The sequence below is a fragment of the Pelecanus crispus genome, chromosome 2 (genome assembly GCF_030463565.1).
Source record: "Pelecanus crispus isolate bPelCri1 chromosome 2, bPelCri1.pri, whole genome shotgun sequence".
Classification (NCBI taxonomy): Eukaryota; Metazoa; Chordata; class Aves; order Pelecaniformes; family Pelecanidae; genus Pelecanus; species Pelecanus crispus.
Window position 1 is genome coordinate 103224353 of NC_134644.1, and position 19550 is coordinate 103243902.

The 19550-nt window shown below is 41.6% G+C and overlaps 1 protein-coding gene across 1 annotated transcript in view; it reads right to left on the reverse strand.

Annotated features, from left to right (window-relative positions):
- The window catches only part of CLPTM1L (CLPTM1 like), a 29288-nt gene extending 18043 nt beyond the window's left edge, over window positions 1-11245 (reverse strand). The window contains exons 1-6 of the mRNA XM_075705543.1: window positions 11066-11245; window positions 10275-10375; window positions 8147-8336; window positions 6766-6908; window positions 4704-4782; window positions 606-723 (exon numbers count right to left, since the gene is read on the reverse strand). Coding sequence (XP_075561658.1) covers window positions 606-723; window positions 4704-4782; window positions 6766-6908; window positions 8147-8336; window positions 10275-10375; window positions 11066-11245 — 811 coding nt within the window. The remainder of the gene's footprint in view (window positions 1-605; window positions 724-4703; window positions 4783-6765; window positions 6909-8146; window positions 8337-10274; window positions 10376-11065) is intronic.
- Between the last annotated feature and the right edge of the window lie 8305 nt (window positions 11246-19550).

Here is a 19550-nt window from a genome sequence, read left to right on the forward strand (position 1 = left end):
ATTACATTTAAACGAAACACAGAATTTAACAGTTCATGCATGTAAAGTCTCCAGTTTATCTGAATTACCTTATAAATTTGTAACTGAGCCGAACTGAGAGGCCAGCAAGTTCTGAAGTGTCAGAAGCAGTATGACTAGAACCCAAATTCCTTCTTCACGCTCAGCCTGAGTCCAAAGGCTTTGCTGTGCCTGCCTGTATTTCACTGTCGGTATATGGCTACACTGACCAGCTATATATATATATATATATCAAAGCTTATGTAACACCGATACAGCTTTTCTGTTCCATGGATGATAGGGAAAACCTGTGGCGAAAATTCTCTCCTCTATTTTGGCCTCTTATGCTTTTACAGTAGTACTATCCAAATAAAATTTATTTTTAAAATGGTTAATTCACCTCTGTATTCTTGTTTCCTACCACATGTCAACATTTTATTTCCATCTTTACCTCAAGGTAAAACAATGTACGATTTGCAGCATTAAACCTTTTCACTAGCTAACCAGAAAAAAGGGAGAGTTAAGTTTCATCTATGTACTCAAAAGAAAAAAATATTGAGGGGTTGGGGTTTTTTTTGGCCTAAAGTCATTAAAGATAAAAAACATACCAAATTGTTGAAGGGAGTACACAGCATCCTGCATGTGGATCCAAAATCGGAGTTTTCCAAGAGATATTTTGTCATATGACACTGTAAGAGGTAGCTCCGTTGTTGAACGATTTATAACCTGTATTTCAAAAAGATATAGTTTCATTTTTAATAGCAGAAAAGTTGCATCGATGATTTCCATTCTTTTTTTTTTTTTTTTTTTTTAATAAAGGACAGTGATTATATCACACTATGATTTAATCACACAATTTTAAGAGGTCAGTTTGTTTTTTGAAAGGGAGTAAGGTCTTAGACTTCTACACTATGCCTGAAGTCTGGGGTTTTTTTTCCCCCAGAAATGTTAAATTAGCAGTTTGTTCTGATCAAGTTCTTCTAGCAACCTCACTGTTATTGTATACAAATTCCTCTGAGGCATTTACATAAAGTTCCCTCTGCTGGTCTCAACTCAAGTGGGGAAAGTGTGCTTAAGGTAAGTCTCTCTTTTGACAGTTCTCTGAATGTATATGCTCAGAATACCTAAACTAGAAGATTTAAAAAAAAAAAAAAAAAAAAAGGAAAAAAAATCCTATCCCAAAGGCCACAGTCAGAACTTTATTAAATTGAGGCTGTTTTTGAGAGAAATTAAAGTTACAACAACTCATACCAAAACAAAATGTGGGGAAGCAAGATGATCCTACTTGCTCGGACTGGTGAAAACACCACAGCTAAAGCTAAGCAAGCTACCCGACCTGCAAAACTCGTGTAATGGGGCATCACAGAAATCTTCCTGCTCCAAGAGAAATAAATTTCAGCTAATCCTCCTGTATCATCTACACTTTAGTTATGATGAGAACTACCTGGGGCCAGCTTAAGCTGGGGTGGGGGGAAGTCTTAAATTGCCTCAGCTCCTGCATGATAGATGACTGCCTCTGAAATAAGTTTAAAACAAAGAAAAAAAATTGTCCTCACAGATGTTAGAATTCTCTGCAGCTACCTCGGTACAAGTTCAGGCACTATGTTTTAAACTTTTATGGATAGCTCAAGACTACAGACAGGAAGGCACTCTGAAATGCAACAGTTAAAGATCTATTGCTCCTGGCTCCTAATTACTACCCAATCATAATTCCCCTCTTAGAACTGCCACTCTACATTGTATCCTTTTCTACAGTAATTAGTTAGCTGACACCTATCTGAGATGAACAGGCTTCTTCTGATCCTTATGTTACACAACATCATTTTAGCCTCCCCACGTATCTGTCAGGTGTGAACTGGGCATTACGTTCACTCTCCCATTCACTCCTTCCTCCAGTGAGTACAAACAGTTCTCAATCTCACCGCCCTCAGGACACCCTATAAGCTTTTCAGACAGTGGCAGAACATGCATGCATGCAAGGGAGAGAAAAGGAAGCTGAGAAAGTTTTATAAATACAGCAGGAAGAATGCTTGAGAAACTAGAATGGTGCCAGGGATCTCTGAACTGTCTGGGAAAAAAACAAACCAACAACAAAACAGGGTGAAAACAGCGTGGTTAGAGTTGATGGTAGAGAATGCTGGTGAGATTCTACAGCTGTTTACCAAAAGCTACATAAATATCTTGCAGGCATCTTCTTTTTAAAGGATGCCTGTAATCTCTCCATTCTCATTCCAATTTCTCAGTCAATCCAAAGATAGCATTCAACATTTCTGGGAGAAAAGGAAAAGAAATTTTATCTGTGCAGTACAGATAGAAAACAAAAATTTTGCAAATGCATGGGTAAGTAACATGCAGCAAGTGCACTCTACACAGACAAAACACTATTAAGGAGTTAGGGGTAGTGTAGGGAGAAAATTGGATGGTAGTACAAGACAGAGATAGAAGCTCTTCAACACCAAAAGCAAATTAAATGAACATATAAGGACTGGAAGAATGAACTTTCTCAATGAACAATTAAAAGTCCACAAGTGCTGCCTCACAACCTAGTTGAGTGTGATGGTTGCTAAGCCTTCAAAAACTAGTCACCAAAGTTACCAAACCTCTGCAATACAACCTACTCTTGTAGTGCTGCCTCAGAACATCACATATTGCTTCTAGCACTCTACTTTATCAGTACTACAAAACAGTGTGTAAACAGAGCAACTAAGTTCAGCAGTATGAATTTTAAGGTTTCCTCCTTATTAAATCAGAATCCTGTGCAATCCTCAAACCCCTAGCATTGGCAAGGCCATAAGGAACACATAACCTCCAGACTACAGTACTTACCATAGAAGACCTACATCTGGGTCATAATAATAGTCAGTTCAAAACCTACATAGCCTAGCACAAACAGGGAAAATCCATCTTCAGCTGCATGACTTCAGGTCGGGCATACCAGACAGCGTCTATGACCCTATTTACAGTCAAATGCCGACCCTGCTCCCCAAAAGCTGTATCACCTTCTGCCCTTATTCTTTCCTGCTCTTCACTTACCCCTCATTATCTCACAGTATGCATACTATTAGACCACTCTTTCTGCAGGGCTTCTGAGCAGTTTGGCAAGTCGCTACTGAGCGGTCACATAAGCCGGTGCTGAAGGGGAAGTTTGCTAGTTTTGATGGAATAGACTTTGCAGCACTTAGGATCTTTAATGACTTTAAGGCAGTGAGTTACAACAGCATTAACCATGACATGCGTGACAACCGTAGGAACGTTACTAATAACATGAGAATGCTAAGTTTACTTGTAAACAGGGTACATTACTTGACCAGTTAGAAGTTCATATGAATGTACTGAACTGAATGAGCTGTGGTAAGAAACTTAAGACAAAGGACAATGACCACTGACAAAGACATCGCAAAAGTGTATCTCAAGAAATACTGGACAAAACCATCTGCTACCAACATTTGTAACAAACAATCAGGAGTTTATTTTGCTGAACAAGCGTGGGGTGGAGGGGACACAAGTTCTTAAAGAAGATTCTCCCCAACACTAAGTAACAAAATTCTTTGTCTGAGCTAAAGTTAATGAATTGGAAAGACAATTTAGAAGGTCTATGGAAAGTTTACATCTACCAAGACTTCCGTCTAGAAGATGCTGAATCCAGACATACTCATTTAACAGTTTTGAGACATTCCCCAAGACTTCTCAGTAACTCTGATGGCTAAATTCCAGTCAGTGCAACTAAAAAGAACTGAAGGGCTTAACTAAGAGCTGCTAAGATGAATGTGGTTTAGATGCAGGGGACTGCCACATGTAACTTCTAGTAAAGGAACTGCATCATTTCCCACAAGAGAAGAGTTGAGCAAAAACTGAATACAGAAAACTCTATTTAAACATATAAAACACCCCCCCCACTTTTTTTTTTTTTTTTTTAACTGCAGGGGTGACTGAACACTAGAACAGGTTGCCCAGAGAGGCTATGACATCTCCATCCTCGGATATATCCAAAACCCAACTGGAGAAGGTCCCAAGCAACATGCTCTAGCTGACCCTACTCTGAGCAGGGGCGCTGGACTAGCAATCTCCAGAAATCTCATCCAACTTCATCCTTCTGTAATTCCATTATTGAAGTTTCTAAGTCCTCATTTGTTTGAGTGCACAAAATCACTGGATGTACTGCAACACCAAACTTTCAGGTGCTCAAGTTACTCTAACATGGTAGAGAGCACCACCAGAAAATTTAACCATGAGTGAATTTTTTGGAGACAATAGCTACTGGCTTATCTCAGCGTAGCTCCAGTATCAGCTGTGTTCAGTATGCTCACTTCCCTAGAAGATATCAGAAGCTGCTCTGGGGTCCTAACACAACTTCTTCAGCTTAGCGAGTCAAATTGCTCATGAGACTGCTCCCACCACAGCTGGTGCTGCAGTGATGTCCTCCATATCCACCCAGAAGGAAGAAGCAATGGAATCCAAATATTGTCTGGTGGAATAGAAGTGAGTGCTTGGCAAATACTTCTGCCAGAGGGGAGTCTCAAAACCCAGATCCACCCTCTGCAGTTACCACAGTTGACCACGTAAGTTAAACAGTCACTGATAGAGTCCTTTTGTGAATTTATACTTTTTCATTACAGCAAGCAACCTGTGACAAAATCTTAATTAAAACAACATTGAAGATTACTGTTAAAACTGTTAAATGTAATTAAAGGTATTCTATTACTCACCATCAAATCTTTCACTCTGTTGCTTAGCTGATCAATAAATAATATTGGAAGGTAATGCACTGTCTTCCCCAACTGAACCCTAGGATGTTTAAACATGGATTTTATATGACTGTAGTGATCTAAAAAGAAAACTACTTTTATTCAAATTAGCACTCATTCATCACTTTCAGATCTACCCGTGTTGATATTTCCCACCACCTGTTCAGGCTTTTAACACACAGCAAGAAAGAAGCCACTAGCCTAGAGTCTTTCACTGAGAGATGTCTGTATAAAAAAATCAGGCATGTCATATTTCTCCTTTTAAGTTTGTTTTTACTTTTCTGTAGACAGACAGATTAAGCAAAAAAAAAAAAAAAAAAAAAGACAAATGAAATTGATTGTGATGATGCTGAAGCTGTTGCATGACCAAGGGTAGAGGAAATTAAAAAGTTTGTTGAAGAGAAACGTGCTGAAGTTTACCACCATATATTTGTATCCTTTGTCTCAAGTATCCCTCTCCTACTGCAACAATGACAACTCTCCACCATCTCCCCCACCCCTCTGCACCCCCAATGATATCTATCAGGTCAGCAACAGCACATGCTCTAGCTAGCATGGGACTATGAACACGATGGCTGGTACGCATGCAGGAAGGCTAGATACTACTGGAGAGAGTGCACAAGGAGCAGAAATCTTCTCTGCCTTCTCCTCAACAGCAGCTCTCTTTTGGATTTCTCTGCCACCTCACCAACCTGCATGAAACCAACAGAAACTTCCCAGCCTTTGAGCCCTCTACAAAATTGACCACTGGAAAGTTATTTAGTAGATTATGACTGTATGCAATTGCTTTGTCAGTATCTTAGAAAAGTATTTAGCCTAATGCCCTAAGAAGGACAAATTCTTCAAGTTCTTCACTAGAAAGGCAGTTATCTACACTGTGATGTCCTTGGTAAAAGTCTATGGAACTAGAATAATGGACCTTTTGAAAGCCTGAAAGTTGGATTTTAGTTGTTCACAAAAGAAAGAAGTCTCCATGCATGCTGAGAAAGACTGCATACTAAATATACAATGGGCAACAGTAATATAGAAAAGTACTAAATTGAGGCTCAGAAATACTGCTTGGTTATTTAACTGAAGAGGTTTAGATTTCTATAACTACAATTAAATCTACTATTAGAGGAGGTAATTGCAGCAGGCTATTTCATATCCAAACTATTTCCTGTATAATGCAATGACAAAACAGCACTGATGCATATCTAAACATGACCAGAATAAATATCCTTGTTCATCAACCCCAGTCCAACCCCTTCTTGTTATGGGCCTATCTTATGAGTTACTGAGTTTATCTATTCTGGCTGGGAAGCTATCCCAGAACCCCAGGGTCTGCTGATCAAGCAACTACTTGTGGATTTAAGAGGATACTTGTAGAGAAAGGCATCAACATACAGCAGCACAAGCCAATACAGCACTATTTGTATGGTTAACACTGGAAGTAATTTAAGCAAGCTGTGAACAGAAGCTACTGCCTGTATTTAGTGGCCTAGAAACCTATCCCTGTTTTTTAGTATTTTCTTGAGAAAATGACATAATGTAGGAACACACGTTGTCAAAGTAAAATAAAGCCAGTCATAAAGGGAGAAAAAAGATGTCACAGGAGATCAGCTGTGCCTCTTCAGCACTTGCAGTTTGTACAGATACTTTGCAGATGAAGGGTAACTGGAAAGGTCAAGGGACAGTACTTGCTTTAAAGGCCAGAAGTATGATTTGAGAACAAGGGGGTATGAAGTCTGCTGTAGCATTTTTCTTGGGTCTTTGTAGTTCTGCTTTGTCTTACTATGATAACTCCATACAAAAAAGTATTCTAAACTCTGAGCTGCCCAGGAACAAGATTATCTCCAGGAAGGTTTTCTAGTACATAATAACTTACTGTCACTACTGAAATGCAAGCATTAAGAGTTATCTATTCTTGTCTCCTAAGTGCCAGTTTAAACAGAAAATACTAAAGGAGGCCAGGGACGATTTTTGAAGAAATGTGCAGCAAGTTTATAATAACAAATCTAGCAAAATTAAGTCATCGACTTACATCTTCATGTAACGGTGAACATCAGCAGGGAGGGACGATCCATCAAACACAAAATCTTCCACCATGACATTTAAGGTTAATCTTGACCTCCAGTGAGAGACAGGTTCATCTAGAGCATTGGTCTGTTTTTCTGCTTCAATTTGCTTTAAAAATACAATAAACATACATACTGCTAAACAATACAGAATTTTGAACAGGGTAATACTCGTGACTCACGGAACCTATGGAGTCATTAACTGTATCACAAAACAGAAGCCCACTAAGAAACATTTCACCTTAATTTTGACCAGACCAAGTATTTTGCTCAAATATGACAGAATGGATTGTAAAGACCCACCATAATCTGACACTGAAAAACTTCAGTGCCCATTCACAGCCTTGTTCATCAAGAACAAATATTCAGCTGATTAATCTTAATACCTTAGAAGTGTGGATACTAGCCAGAAAAAGTCACTTTGAAATAAGGACCGTAGAGCAATTAGATGTTACTTCAAAACAGTCAAAAGGATGTGGATATCAACCATATTAACCATTTTTGGGAGTAAAAAGATTAGACCATTTGTTTTGAACTTCTGAGCTTCCAAACGCTGTGTCAAGCAGCACTGAAACTGAGTACAACCTCAGCTTTCAGTAGATGCTTATCCCCAGAGCATTCTGCTTGGTTTTTTTCGGACAAACACCACCTGTTCTGACTTCTAGTGCTGGACTCTAGCCTCAACTCGTTTTCAACTTTATTCTGACAGGATTTAGAAACAGCACTGCTGGCTACAGGTATATTTCAGATTCCAAAGAATAACAGAGTGAAATTCTCAAGCTCCACGAAATATGAGGCACAACAGCCATTCAAAAGTATTTCATTAAATAACACCACATTTTTTCACCCCCAGGGAGTAATCATAGCATTTGTCAAAGGATACAATCTTATTCTCTTGAACTGAGGTGGAAAGTAAGAACATCCTAAAGGACAAGAAGCAATTTGACATTGGTCACTCACCAATGTCAAAATCAAGTTCAGATCTCTGTTTTATAAAAGCAAAGCATATTATTTCACAGGAATCCAATTCACTCTAGAAAGCATCATGCTGTTACAGAACAATAGATTATTTCTACCAAAAGCAATGATTCCTTAAAGTAATTAGCATTAACTAGGGAAGTGTTTTAATAGCAGCCAGTGTTATAGAGGGCTCTACCTCTGCTGTGCTGAGTGGTCTGCTATTAGTGTGCAGGCTGATAATCAAGAAGAGGGGTTTTGATTTTCTTTTTCCCCTAATATCACCACTGGTGTAAAGATGCAAGCACAGCAGATGCTAACACTAGAAGTGTCTATAAAAGAAATTACTTTTTTTGCAGTTGTTCACCTCTAGATAGAAAAACCACCTACCTGTGTGGCTGACTCTCCAGTGAGCAAATTAATCTCTTCTGGTTTAGGGACCATGTACGTGGTCAGAGGACTTACTATATGCACTTGCTTACCATCATGCCAAGGCAAAATGCCAGCATGATGAAGAAATATATATGCATACAATGTGCCATTATTTCGGGTTTTCTTTGGTACAGAGACATTCACTGTCCTAAAATACAAAATAAATACATTATGAGATGACATAGCACATGCTGAAATATTTTGCTTAACATATACGGATCACTGAAGATGTTCTGGAAGCAAACAAAAAAAGAGACATTTGGGTTACCTGGCACACAACAATTAGTTCTGGTTCATATGCCCTAATGAGCCATGGCTGGATGGGATCAATTCATATACTCCAGTATGTATCACAATGTTTGCATTTCCAAAGTTTTACTATTACTTTCAAATACTTTGTCCAATTCATACTTTATTACCCTAGATAACACAGGACTGCATCATCAGTTCTTTTGTTGTTTTCCCCTGCCGATAGGTCATAGGGCCAAAATTATCACAGCACTTGTAGAAAATAGCCTTGCATGTGCTGAATATGTATCACAGATTGTACACGACACGAAGTTTAAAAAGAAAATCACAAATTTTGCCAAGCACTTTGCATTAATAAAAGATCTTCTCAGCTATGGCATGCAAAGCACAGAACTCTAGACAGGCGACCCAAACTTGTCACTCACCTTGTGTTAGCCAAGAAATCATCCTACTTGCTACCTTGCATAATGCCTCCTCTATTCCTGTGAATTTGCTCAGGTTATTTTGCTCTGCATACTTTCAATGGCTTAGCAGACTCAGTAAAACAATTCTTATATTTTCAGGTCTGCCAGAGATGAAGCTTAATATGACCTAAGCTGCAGACCAACGTGTTCTTTAATTATAGAAGACACAGAACATGAAAGAACCTGGGAGACTCTGCAACAACACAGTCAAGAATACGGTGACTATTTTAAACAAAAAAAAAGCGCGAGGCAGCAAACATGAAGCACAAAACAAGTAGTTCTAATAATTTCAGTTGTATAGAGGCATACGTAGACTATAGCATTATACTCAGAAATTTGCCTAAGGACACAATCTTTTTCCGTCTTAGCACCAACATCCCTTTAGAAGATCTCGAAGCTCTAAACTACCAGAAAAAGAAGGTTTACTTTCACGATTATTAGCACTGAAACAGTTACAGAAAAGCACGTCGCTAAAACACAGGAAAAGAGAACACGGTTTGACTTCCCAGTCCTATTCCAGGTCTGAAGCCATGGCTATTAAGAACAAAACATGCAGCCAGTAGACCGGCTACGCATGTTATTACAGGAAAGGCTCAAGCACTTCCAGGCACTTTGACTTAGATTGTCACAACGGAAAGTCATTTTTACTATTACGAGCAAAGCACACTTTTGTAAAACATTTGCCTATATGGCTGAAAACAGTACGCTGATCCAAACTAAACAACACTTAAGCTTAGCGCATCATGCATACGTTACTGATCTAGCACAGCTAGCAAGATGAATGTTTAGAGTAGAATCTGAAAATTAAGATAGACAATATTGGACAGCGTTCAAGATTTGTAAAATGTGCAGGAGAGAAACAAGCATTTCTGTATTTACTAGTATAGCTTTGTTTTGCAAGCTTTGTTTCTTGCAACTATGAGATGATTTTCAATATAAGGAAAGTTTGTCTAAGAGCCTATTCCTCAGCGTCAGGTGAACTTAGCACACTATTTCCATCAAGGCAGGCACTTTGCCAATGTTTAATTTATGAAATAGTCTAGGAACCCTTAACTAAAAAGAAAAGTACTGGTTTTATTAACAGCAGCGCTTTGTCCTCAACTCTAAGGCTGAAATGCAACTAACATCTTTCCTGCCTTAATGTGGCAAATATGGTTATTGGTGTATGAAAACAAGTGTGAACTGAAGAGCCTGTAACGCATGCAGAAACAGCTTTAACCCCAAAAGAAAGAATGCAAGGACAACTCCTCTACTCTTTCAACACAACTACCGTGAACAGTCTACCTTGTTTCATGCATACTTCCATACGTGTAACTACTAGTTAGGATGCATACTTCAGAATTAAAGAAAGAACTCATGGTTTGGATACTTACCTTTCAAATTTGGACTCAATGTCAAAATCCTCCACATTCAAAACCAGATCTATATTACTCTCAGCACCAATGTTTGACCGTGTGGTAGTATACACGCTTAACTGAAATCAAAACACAGCGCAGAGAAATCAGAGTACAGAAATATTAAATTCATGCATCAGTACGCTTAGGGTACAGGCCTGTATTTCAGCTTCGCTAGTTTCCCCAGTCACACGACAGTTATATACGCTGGGGAAGAAAACAACGTACTCAAAAGATAGCTTAACGCCGCTTTCAGCTACCCCTTCCCTCCTTTTGGGGGCAGAAGCACATCGTAAGGCAGCCCCCAGGCCCGTTTTAACAGGAGGACCTATTCTCCCAAGTTGAAGTCGGAGATTTCTAAGCGGGTCGAGCCGTTTCTCCAGCCAGGCCGCTCCGCTCGGCGTACGTGCCGGCAGAGAGGCGAAGCCGAGCAACCCGACGCGCGTCGGCTCCAGCCGGCCCGCAGCCGGGGCACTGCCCGCCGGGCAGGGGAGGCCTGCGGAGCGCCGGCAGCCGCGGCCTTGCGGAGGCAGGAGGAGGGAGCTGCGCGCCGGGGCGGCCCAGGCGTGACCGCAGCTGTCAGCCCGCTCCGCCCGGCGCCGCCGACAGAGGAGAGGGGCCCGGGCCGGCGCTACCGCTCCTGCCTCCGGACCGGGACCGGGACCGGGACCGGAGCCCTCGCGGTACCGCGGGGCCCGTCCGGCGGGCGCTCAAGGGCCGAGGCGGGGTCCGGCCGCCTCCCTGGGCGGCAGCGGCTGCGCCCCGCTCACCTGCAGCTTGGGCCTCCGCGCCAGGTAGGGCCAGACGCACCCGGCCGCGCCGCCCCCCGCCGCCGCCGCCGCGGGGCAGGGCCGCGTGTAGACGATGCCGTACATCACCCAGCACGTGTGCGCCACGTAGACGGCGAACACCCCCACCACCAGGCTGGTGAACGAGCTGCGGCTCAGCATGGCGGCGGCCGCCCCCCGCAGCCCCCCTCGGGATCAGCCGGGCCGCCCTGGGCCGCCGCCGCTCGCGCATCCCCCACGCAGCCAGCCAGCCGCCCCGCCCCGCTCGTCACTTCCGGCGGGCGGAGGAAGCGCCGCCCCGCCGCCTAGCAACCGGCTGCGGCAGGCGCTCGCCCCGCGGGCGGCGGGCGCGTCACGGCCTGACGTCAGCGGGGCGGCAGGCCTGCTCGCTCCCCGCACGCCGGGCCAGGGCCGGGCCGCCGCCGAGGCGGGGGGAGAGGGGCTGGAGGGGGGAGAGGGGCTGGAGCGGGGAGAGGGGCTGGAGCGGGGAGAGGCGGCTCCTGTGCGGGCCGCTGTCCTCCCGTCCGCCCCCCGGGGGCCAGCTGCAAGAGAACAGCAGCGACTTTCCTTAATTAAAAGGAATTATAATACTAAAATCCTCCAGCTATCTTACAGGAAATTACCTGTGATACACAGGCTGAAAGGTAGCGCAATATGATTTTAAAAGTTGGGAAGGGAGCAGCAGGCGCTGACGCTGGCAGAGGGCGGCAGTACCCGCAAGGGGAGGGACGGCGGCCACCCCTCGGCGCCCAGGGGAGCGGCCCCGGGGCAGGGCTCCCGCCGAGCACGGCCTCACGCCCTGCTCTGGCAGGCCTGAGCTACCACATGCTGAGGGCCCATCCCTGGCAACGCTCAAGGTCAGGCTGGACGGGGCTCTGAGCAGCCTGATCTGGTTAAAGCTGTCCCTGCTCACTGCAGGGGGGTTGGGCTAGGTGACCTCTAAAGGTCCCTTCCGACCCAAAGCGTTCGATGGTTCTATGTTGCCCCTCAAGGGAGCTGGGGAGGCTCTTCCAGGCCCTGCGCGGGGAGTTCTGTGTGGTCCTCGCGCATCCGCTCGTGCGGTGTCAACCAGGAGAAAGCTGAGGTGGGGCACGTACCTCAAGTACACCTCAGCCGAGCGCTTCGGGCGGAAGGCGTGCCGAGGCAGGAAAGGCGCAAGGCACGCGGTAAGAAGCGGCTGCCATGGCAGCTCGGCAAGGCGGCACAACCGGGAGCTTCCCTGCAAGGCAGGCGAGCGAGGGAACGAGCACACGGGCAGGTGAAAGGCTGGAGCGGTCTGGGGTGCTACCATAAGCACATCGCAGGATGCGTGGAGCTTGGAAATACCACGGGGGAAGGTGGAGATGGGTATCTTCCTGAAGAGAAGAAAGTTCTGGAGAGTAACAGTTGAAAGCCAGGAAGATGAGGGAGGGGAAGGAGAGGAGGGCATGATGTGAGGGCTCACAGCTCACGCCGCTACCGTCGCAGATTGCGTCACCTGAAAAGACGCCGAAACGAGAGCAGCGTGGAAGGGCCAGCTGCAGATTCCGACCCCGCCGCTCCCTGTTGAACCCAAGCAGCACAGTGGCAGGAGCAGCAGGGCAGGGCTCTGCCGCTGCACAGAAGCAAAGTCAGGGCTATAGCCTGTCACCTCTGGCAGGCCTCATGCTAGCCCGGCAGGCAGCAGGGAAAAACAGGGTTAAAACCAGATGGTATCAGATAGGGGAATCCTTACCCTTGGAAGAAAGAAATTTTGCGTGCATTTTATGCATTTACACATCTGTAATATTTCATTAATAATTTCAATCACTTCCATTTTGCAATGAATAAGCGTTTGTGAAAGTGGAATTCTGTGAAATTCTGATAGCATCCTCTGGCAGTAGTTAAAACATTTTCTAGTGTACTCTAATTTGCTCTGTACTTACGAAAAGTTATTTGCATTTTAGAGCAGAAGAAAAAGGAAAAAGAAATTCAAGCAAAAAAAGGTTCAGGTTTTAAAGCTTTTCTTCATAAGAAAGCGTGCCACATTGCTGCATGACTAGTAGGACTTCACTGAAAGAAGAAATAACTAGATTAAATTTTGTTTTGGACAAATACAGTATTCAGTCTTTTTTCTTACATAGAATGAAGTTACATGCATTTGCTATCACCTGCAGATGCCTATTCTTTCACACAAACCACTGCATGACTAACGTGACCTGGGCAAAAGAACATACTCAAAAGCTTCATCCACCCCATAACTTGAAATTAGAGACTAACATTAAGGAAAGCATTAACAAGCCTTCCCTTGAATCTTCATGTTATGATGAATGTACGTAATTTCTCTGGCAGATTTCCCCAGTGTTTCACTTGTATTCTTAAAAACATTCATATTAATGGTTCAGTTTACATCCACTAGACCTCATTATGCCTTTTTCCACCCTCTGTAAGAAATTTGTCATGTATGTAGGTAGGTATCTGAAGTGCTGGATCACTTCTTGTCTGTTTCCTGGATAAATAAAAGTTGCCAGAGCTACTTCCGTCTAATTTAGACAGACACGTTCTCCAGACTTCTGGAGCCCCTTTTCTGAATCTTTTTTGGTCTTTCCATGTTGTTCTTCAAGCACAGAAAATGGAACTGGAGTCAATATCCCTGTCCTCCTCAAGGGAAACAAAACAAAACAAAACAACCAATAACCAAGCCAGCCCCTCCCCACCCCCCCCCAACACTCTAAACCCAAAGAAAAACCCCTTAAAACCCTGTCATTTCATACTCCCAGTTGTCAGGTAAACAAACACTGTTCTGCTACACACACTGCCACAAAGAACGTACAACAAAGCGTGCCTAAACATATACGGACTCAGTCTTACTCACAATTATGATTTGTATCCTTTTCCTTATTGTAAACCTTGTTTATAAAAAAACCCCCTTAAATTAAAAAAAAAAATCCAGAGGAAACCAAACATTTTTTGTTTCATTTTTAATTTGGCTTCACGCTGAAAATTCAATTTACAAGCCATTCATAAGGAAAATGTCCAGTTGGGCAGAATGAGCCATGATTGTATACTGCACATCAACACTTGTAGTGTATCATTTAGTTCCCTTTTAGTAAATCATCATACGACTTCTATAGCATAGTTTAAGCATCTACATCATTTGGCTCAGTTCATCACACGCTATAGTCCATTTCAACCTATCAGACAACTAACAAGAAAAGAATGCTCAAATTGAGGTATTTCCTTTAAGAATTGACTGATCACTGGTATTCAGAGGTAATGTTAAATCATATAGTTCTAAACATTGAAAAATGTACAAAACCAAGTTCATTTTTAAAAAATATTATCCTTAGTCTTCCATGCATGTTAATAAAAAATATAAAAATCAAATTTGTAGCACTGAAGCTATACTTTTTGTTCTGCAAAAGTATTTCCACAATTGGAACCACAAGCTACAGTCATCTTTACTACACTACTTGTTTTTGCCTTTCAGTTATGAAGTACAGTCAGTTCAGTGCAAAGGTCATAGTCTATGTACACATACCACAGGAGCCATAGGAGGGAAATTTACAGCAGAAAATATGCGTTCAGATTATTATTATTATCCAGTAGCACTATATACTGTTACAGATTTACACTGCATATCCAAGGGCTATTATAACAAAAAACTTGCAGCCAATATGCGTCTTTAAACACACCAGGTCTGCTTGTGCAGCCTTGAAGTCAACAGAAGTTGTACCGCTGATGGAACAAGCACGCAACACCTTGCAAGTGAGTTCCTACAGAACACTTTCCTGCTCTTGTCAGCACAGGTTTTCAACCAAAAGCATCCTCTTCATGGCAGTGCCTAACTTGGATTCAGTAGCGGTAAGAGAAAACTCCAAAATTTGGTCATTTAAAAGGTTAACTTTTTTGCTTTTGCATTTAAATTCTCAAGTGAGTTCAAAAACATAGCAATATTTTTTCCAAAATATATAAATGATATCCTCAATGCAAGTTTAACAATAATTCAAGAGATCAAAAACATTTTTTTCTGAATTGTTTCTCAGCTTGTTGATAACTCAATATTATTCTTCCAAAAAGATGAACTAGTACCTGCGATCATATTAGAAATATCTTGCACACCTGGAGAGATGCTGGGAATTAGAAAAAGGTTTAGAAAGTGGTCCCATTGAACAGATGCCAAATACTTTCAGCACAATGCTGCAACACTGAAGTTGTACAGTACATAATACAAGGTTAGCAGATGCTTAGTCTTGGTCCTCCTCCAGGAAACAAAATCTATCACTTTTAAAGAAATTCACTTCTGACTTCTAACATTACTGTTTTACATAGAGCTCTTAATACCCTTAGAGCAATTGGAGAAAGCAATATAAACAAATCACCAAGCACAAACAACCATATAGACAAGCAGCTGCAACACTTTCGCTTTTTGTCTAAGTATATACAGTTGCTAAGGAGAGATGTTTAACTTCAGGAATTCTAATCCACATATTTAAAAATGCAATTTCATTTTGAGATGTTTACTTAAAAACTGCTTTTGTAGTCTGGAAAGTACAGCATTGGCTAACCTAAACCTCCCTTCTGAAATATAAGAAATATTTTGCTTGAACTTCATTATAAAAGAAAACGTAGGGCAAAAATATATACTTAGGGCATACAAGATCTTTAAAAGTTTATTTCTTTAGTACTTAAAATACAAAATTGTCTTCATGCTGGATAGTGAATAAAAGATGTGTATTTGGGTTTTCCCCACAAACATTCATAGACTTAGAAATAACCTATTGCCAGATGAATTTCATTTCCAGTACCATGGTAGGATGAAAAGTGTCTGAGCTTCAGCTTTCTTCAGTATCCATGAGGAGACTTTGTTTGCTATCGCATTTCTAGATGCTGCATTCGCAACTTGGAAGGAAACAGGCACACGCCGAAAGTGACAGTGGGCCAGAAGTTAATCCAATTTAAGGTTTCATCGTACTGTATTTCTAAATTTAATTTCTTATTGTTCATAGGGACAAGGAGAATCTCAGAAGGTCTTTCAGACCTGCTGTCACCTGGACACACCTGCAACGGTTGAAATGTGGGAAAAGAAAAAGCAATCTTTTACTTAACGGCAGGCACAAGCTGCAGCAGTACACGGGCCCTTAGTTTTGGGTGGCATTACCAGAACATGACCTCAACATTCACCTGCCACTTACGGCTCAGGGAGAAAAGTCCATGAACGTCACTTAAGCTTAAGAGGCAGCGAGGTCTCCCTCAGGCTGCAGCAAGCCTACAAAGAACAGACAGCACAAGCAATAGCTAGGGCTACAAAAACTGAAGTCACCAGCCCGAGGCAGAAAAGATCCTTCTTTACTGTGGGAAAAGGCCGGCTGCACAGTGAAGGCTTTGCTGCCACGCTAGCCTCGATGGGCTTTTCTACTTGCTGGTTCAGGACCAAAAGTTCAGCCTGATTTTTCTCCAACTGACTCTTTGGCTCAGAACTGGCACTTTCAAATAACACTCCATTCATAATACCAAAATAATATTTTGATAGTATTATTAAAAATTCAGAAGTAATTATGACTTTTCTCTCGCTTCTAATATTTTTTGGTCAAAGAACTGAAGCTTAATGCTACATCCACACTACCGTACAGCACCCTTTTTGAGATCCCCATGCTAACCTCAAATAAGCTGGGATGTTTGCATGGCCCTGTGCAATTTAGCTCAGAATAAAGCAGCATGACAACTACGTTGGTAAAAAAAAAACCCAAGAAATAAGTTAATTAGCAGGAATAACTTACTCAGGTGCAATCTGTGCTAAGGTGATTCTACTGTTTGTATTCCCCGAGTCTGATCATTTGAAAACTGCAAATACGTCTTTACCGGTTACAGATTGCCTCCTAAAGTTAGCCTGCAGAGGAGTACCCTGCTCTGCCACTTTGCTAAAGAAAAAGGAACAAGCAGCCGCTGCCATCACACAACTAGTAAAATTATTTTGCCTAACAAGCTTGCAAGACAATCTAGGCAGAGCGTCAACTGCTGCAAAAAGGTCTCGGCCTATTTCACAGAAACATAACCCCTCCATTCTATAAGCCTCTTAAATCCTCTGCTCTCTTGGTATCACCCACTCGAGTTTAATCCCATTACGCATGATAAAGCGCATCATACCATCTAGGGAAAAAGAAGCTGTTTTCTACAAAACAAATCATTCCTCCACTCCTAAGAGACAAAATAATATCTTGAAATAAACCTGAAAGGTTTCCTGGGGAAAGAAACTGTCTTAACCTGATCACTATGAGATGCAGGAAATATTCACAGATTTAAGTCCAGGCACATCTAATGGACAATCTCTTTGCTGCTGCATTCTCTCAGTAGTTTTTACTTCAATATTATATAATTTACGCACATTTTGATCTTGATCTCAGTGTGTTGGTGACTAACACGTATACCCAGTTCACTGCCTTAGCTATAGCATGGAACAATTGTGTTTGTTCCTCTGAGGTGGTGCTGGAAGATTTCACCTGTAAGGAGGTCTTACGAGGCTCCTGTCACGGTTTGAATACTTTTTTCCAGTCTTCGTAGGAAAAAGGCAGGGAGAGCAGATGAAACCTCACCAGCTGCACTGCCAGTGACCTAGAAATTACTTGGATACACGATGCTGCAGTACCTTCACGGAATCATTGTCTGACTAAGGAATGGTTGGCTTAATTTCTACCTAGCTCGGACTTCAAAATTACCTGAATGACAATCTCGGTCTTCCTGCTCATTTGTGAAACAGATCTTGTGGTTTTGCTGAACTGATTGATTATTAATAATTAATTATCAATGGCACTGATTACCAATTCTTACTTTCCATTTCGAACTGTTGGACCTACTCTTCCTCCTTTTTTGTAAAGGATCTAGCCATATTAATTAGGTAATGGAAGTTTTCCAAAGTAGCTAAAGTTCAGATACCTAAAAAGTAACAAACCATCTGAAGCACTTGGCTTACAGGGAAACTCTGTGCTTCAATATGAGTTTAGGAGCCGAACTTAAATTTTGCTAAAGTAAAACTCTTGGCCAACATATTTGTAATTTCTTAATGCTAGGACACTCATGAAAGTGCTGCTAGAAAAAACCAGAGGCTTCACATTAAGCAAAACGCACCATTTCAGAAGGTCTTATAACCACACTCTGATCTGAAGGAAAATTGATCTGACTTGTTGAAAGTTTTTATCAGATTTTTTTTTTGCATCCTAGTTCAGTTCCATAATACATGCAAAGCTATGCTTATATATTTTTTCTGAGTTCACGGGATCGACAGCATGTGGCGTTCAAAGAACACAAGTTGCAGAACTTTAGTCCTTTTTTTTTTTTTCCTCCAAATGAGAATACCATTTTTGAAGAAGCAGAGAGCAGAATGTGACCAAAACAGTTAACACAAAAAGCTGTACTTAGCACATGATAATATAACATAGGAAAAATAATGTAATGGCAATACCAAAGATGGCCTTGTAAAGGAATTCATAAATGAATAAAAATACATCTGCTTTAGAAAATTTATCAAGCTATGCAAATGTTAAAAGTGCAACAATCCCTCTTCCAGAAAAAGAGTTTACTACCTATTATGGATACAAACATATTCCAACCAGCCCAATGCTTAAACTAGCTAAGAAACCTTTTCAGTTTGCATGAAAATATTAATAAACAGCTACGTACAAAACTTGACTGTTTATGTCTGGCAGCTTTGCTGCTAAAGAGGTTGCATCACTTCCTTCCTGCACACGTGTCTCCTTTTCAACCTTTGTGACCTAAGGATTTGTACCTTCAAAGTGGGATTAGCAAACACACGCAAGCCTGGTTGCTTTTTATCATAGTAAGATTATTCTAGCTACAATAAATGCATTGAAACATACAGTCTAATTCATTGGTACAAAATTAAGTGTACGACCTAATTTCTCCATAAGGCTTACAAATTGCCTAGAATGCCTTTTAAATGTGTCTGTTTACAGCAGCGGACTCCTGTGAAATCTGTAATACTGTGGTAGGGACAGTGGTTTAAACACGCTTTGCATGTCCTAAACATTTGCTTGGTTTTAGTGGGTTTTTTTTTTATGTTTGAAGAAATAGAAATGAAGCACACACAAAAAAAGACACTTTTTAGATATCTTGGATTTCGTGATTTTCTGTTACTTTAAATACAGTCAAAATAGAGACTATACTTGTTCAACCATACCAGAATAGCAAAGCTTTGGCTGGGCCTCTCATACAATATATAAAAGTTCAGTCTGATGCAAGAGCTCTACTGTCAAGGGATGGCAGTATTACATAGAAGCAGTAAAATGCTCATCAGAAATGTCACACGCCTTCACACCCTTGCATTTTTTGTGTAAGGATCATTTATTAAGTTACATTGTTGCAAAGAACTGAAGTAATTTCTTCATATGTCTCCCTGTAAATTTAGGGGCTGTTGATATCTCCAGTTAAAATAAAACAATGTGTTTGTAGAATCTGTAATATTTTAATTGAAAGCATTTACATGTCCGTGTTT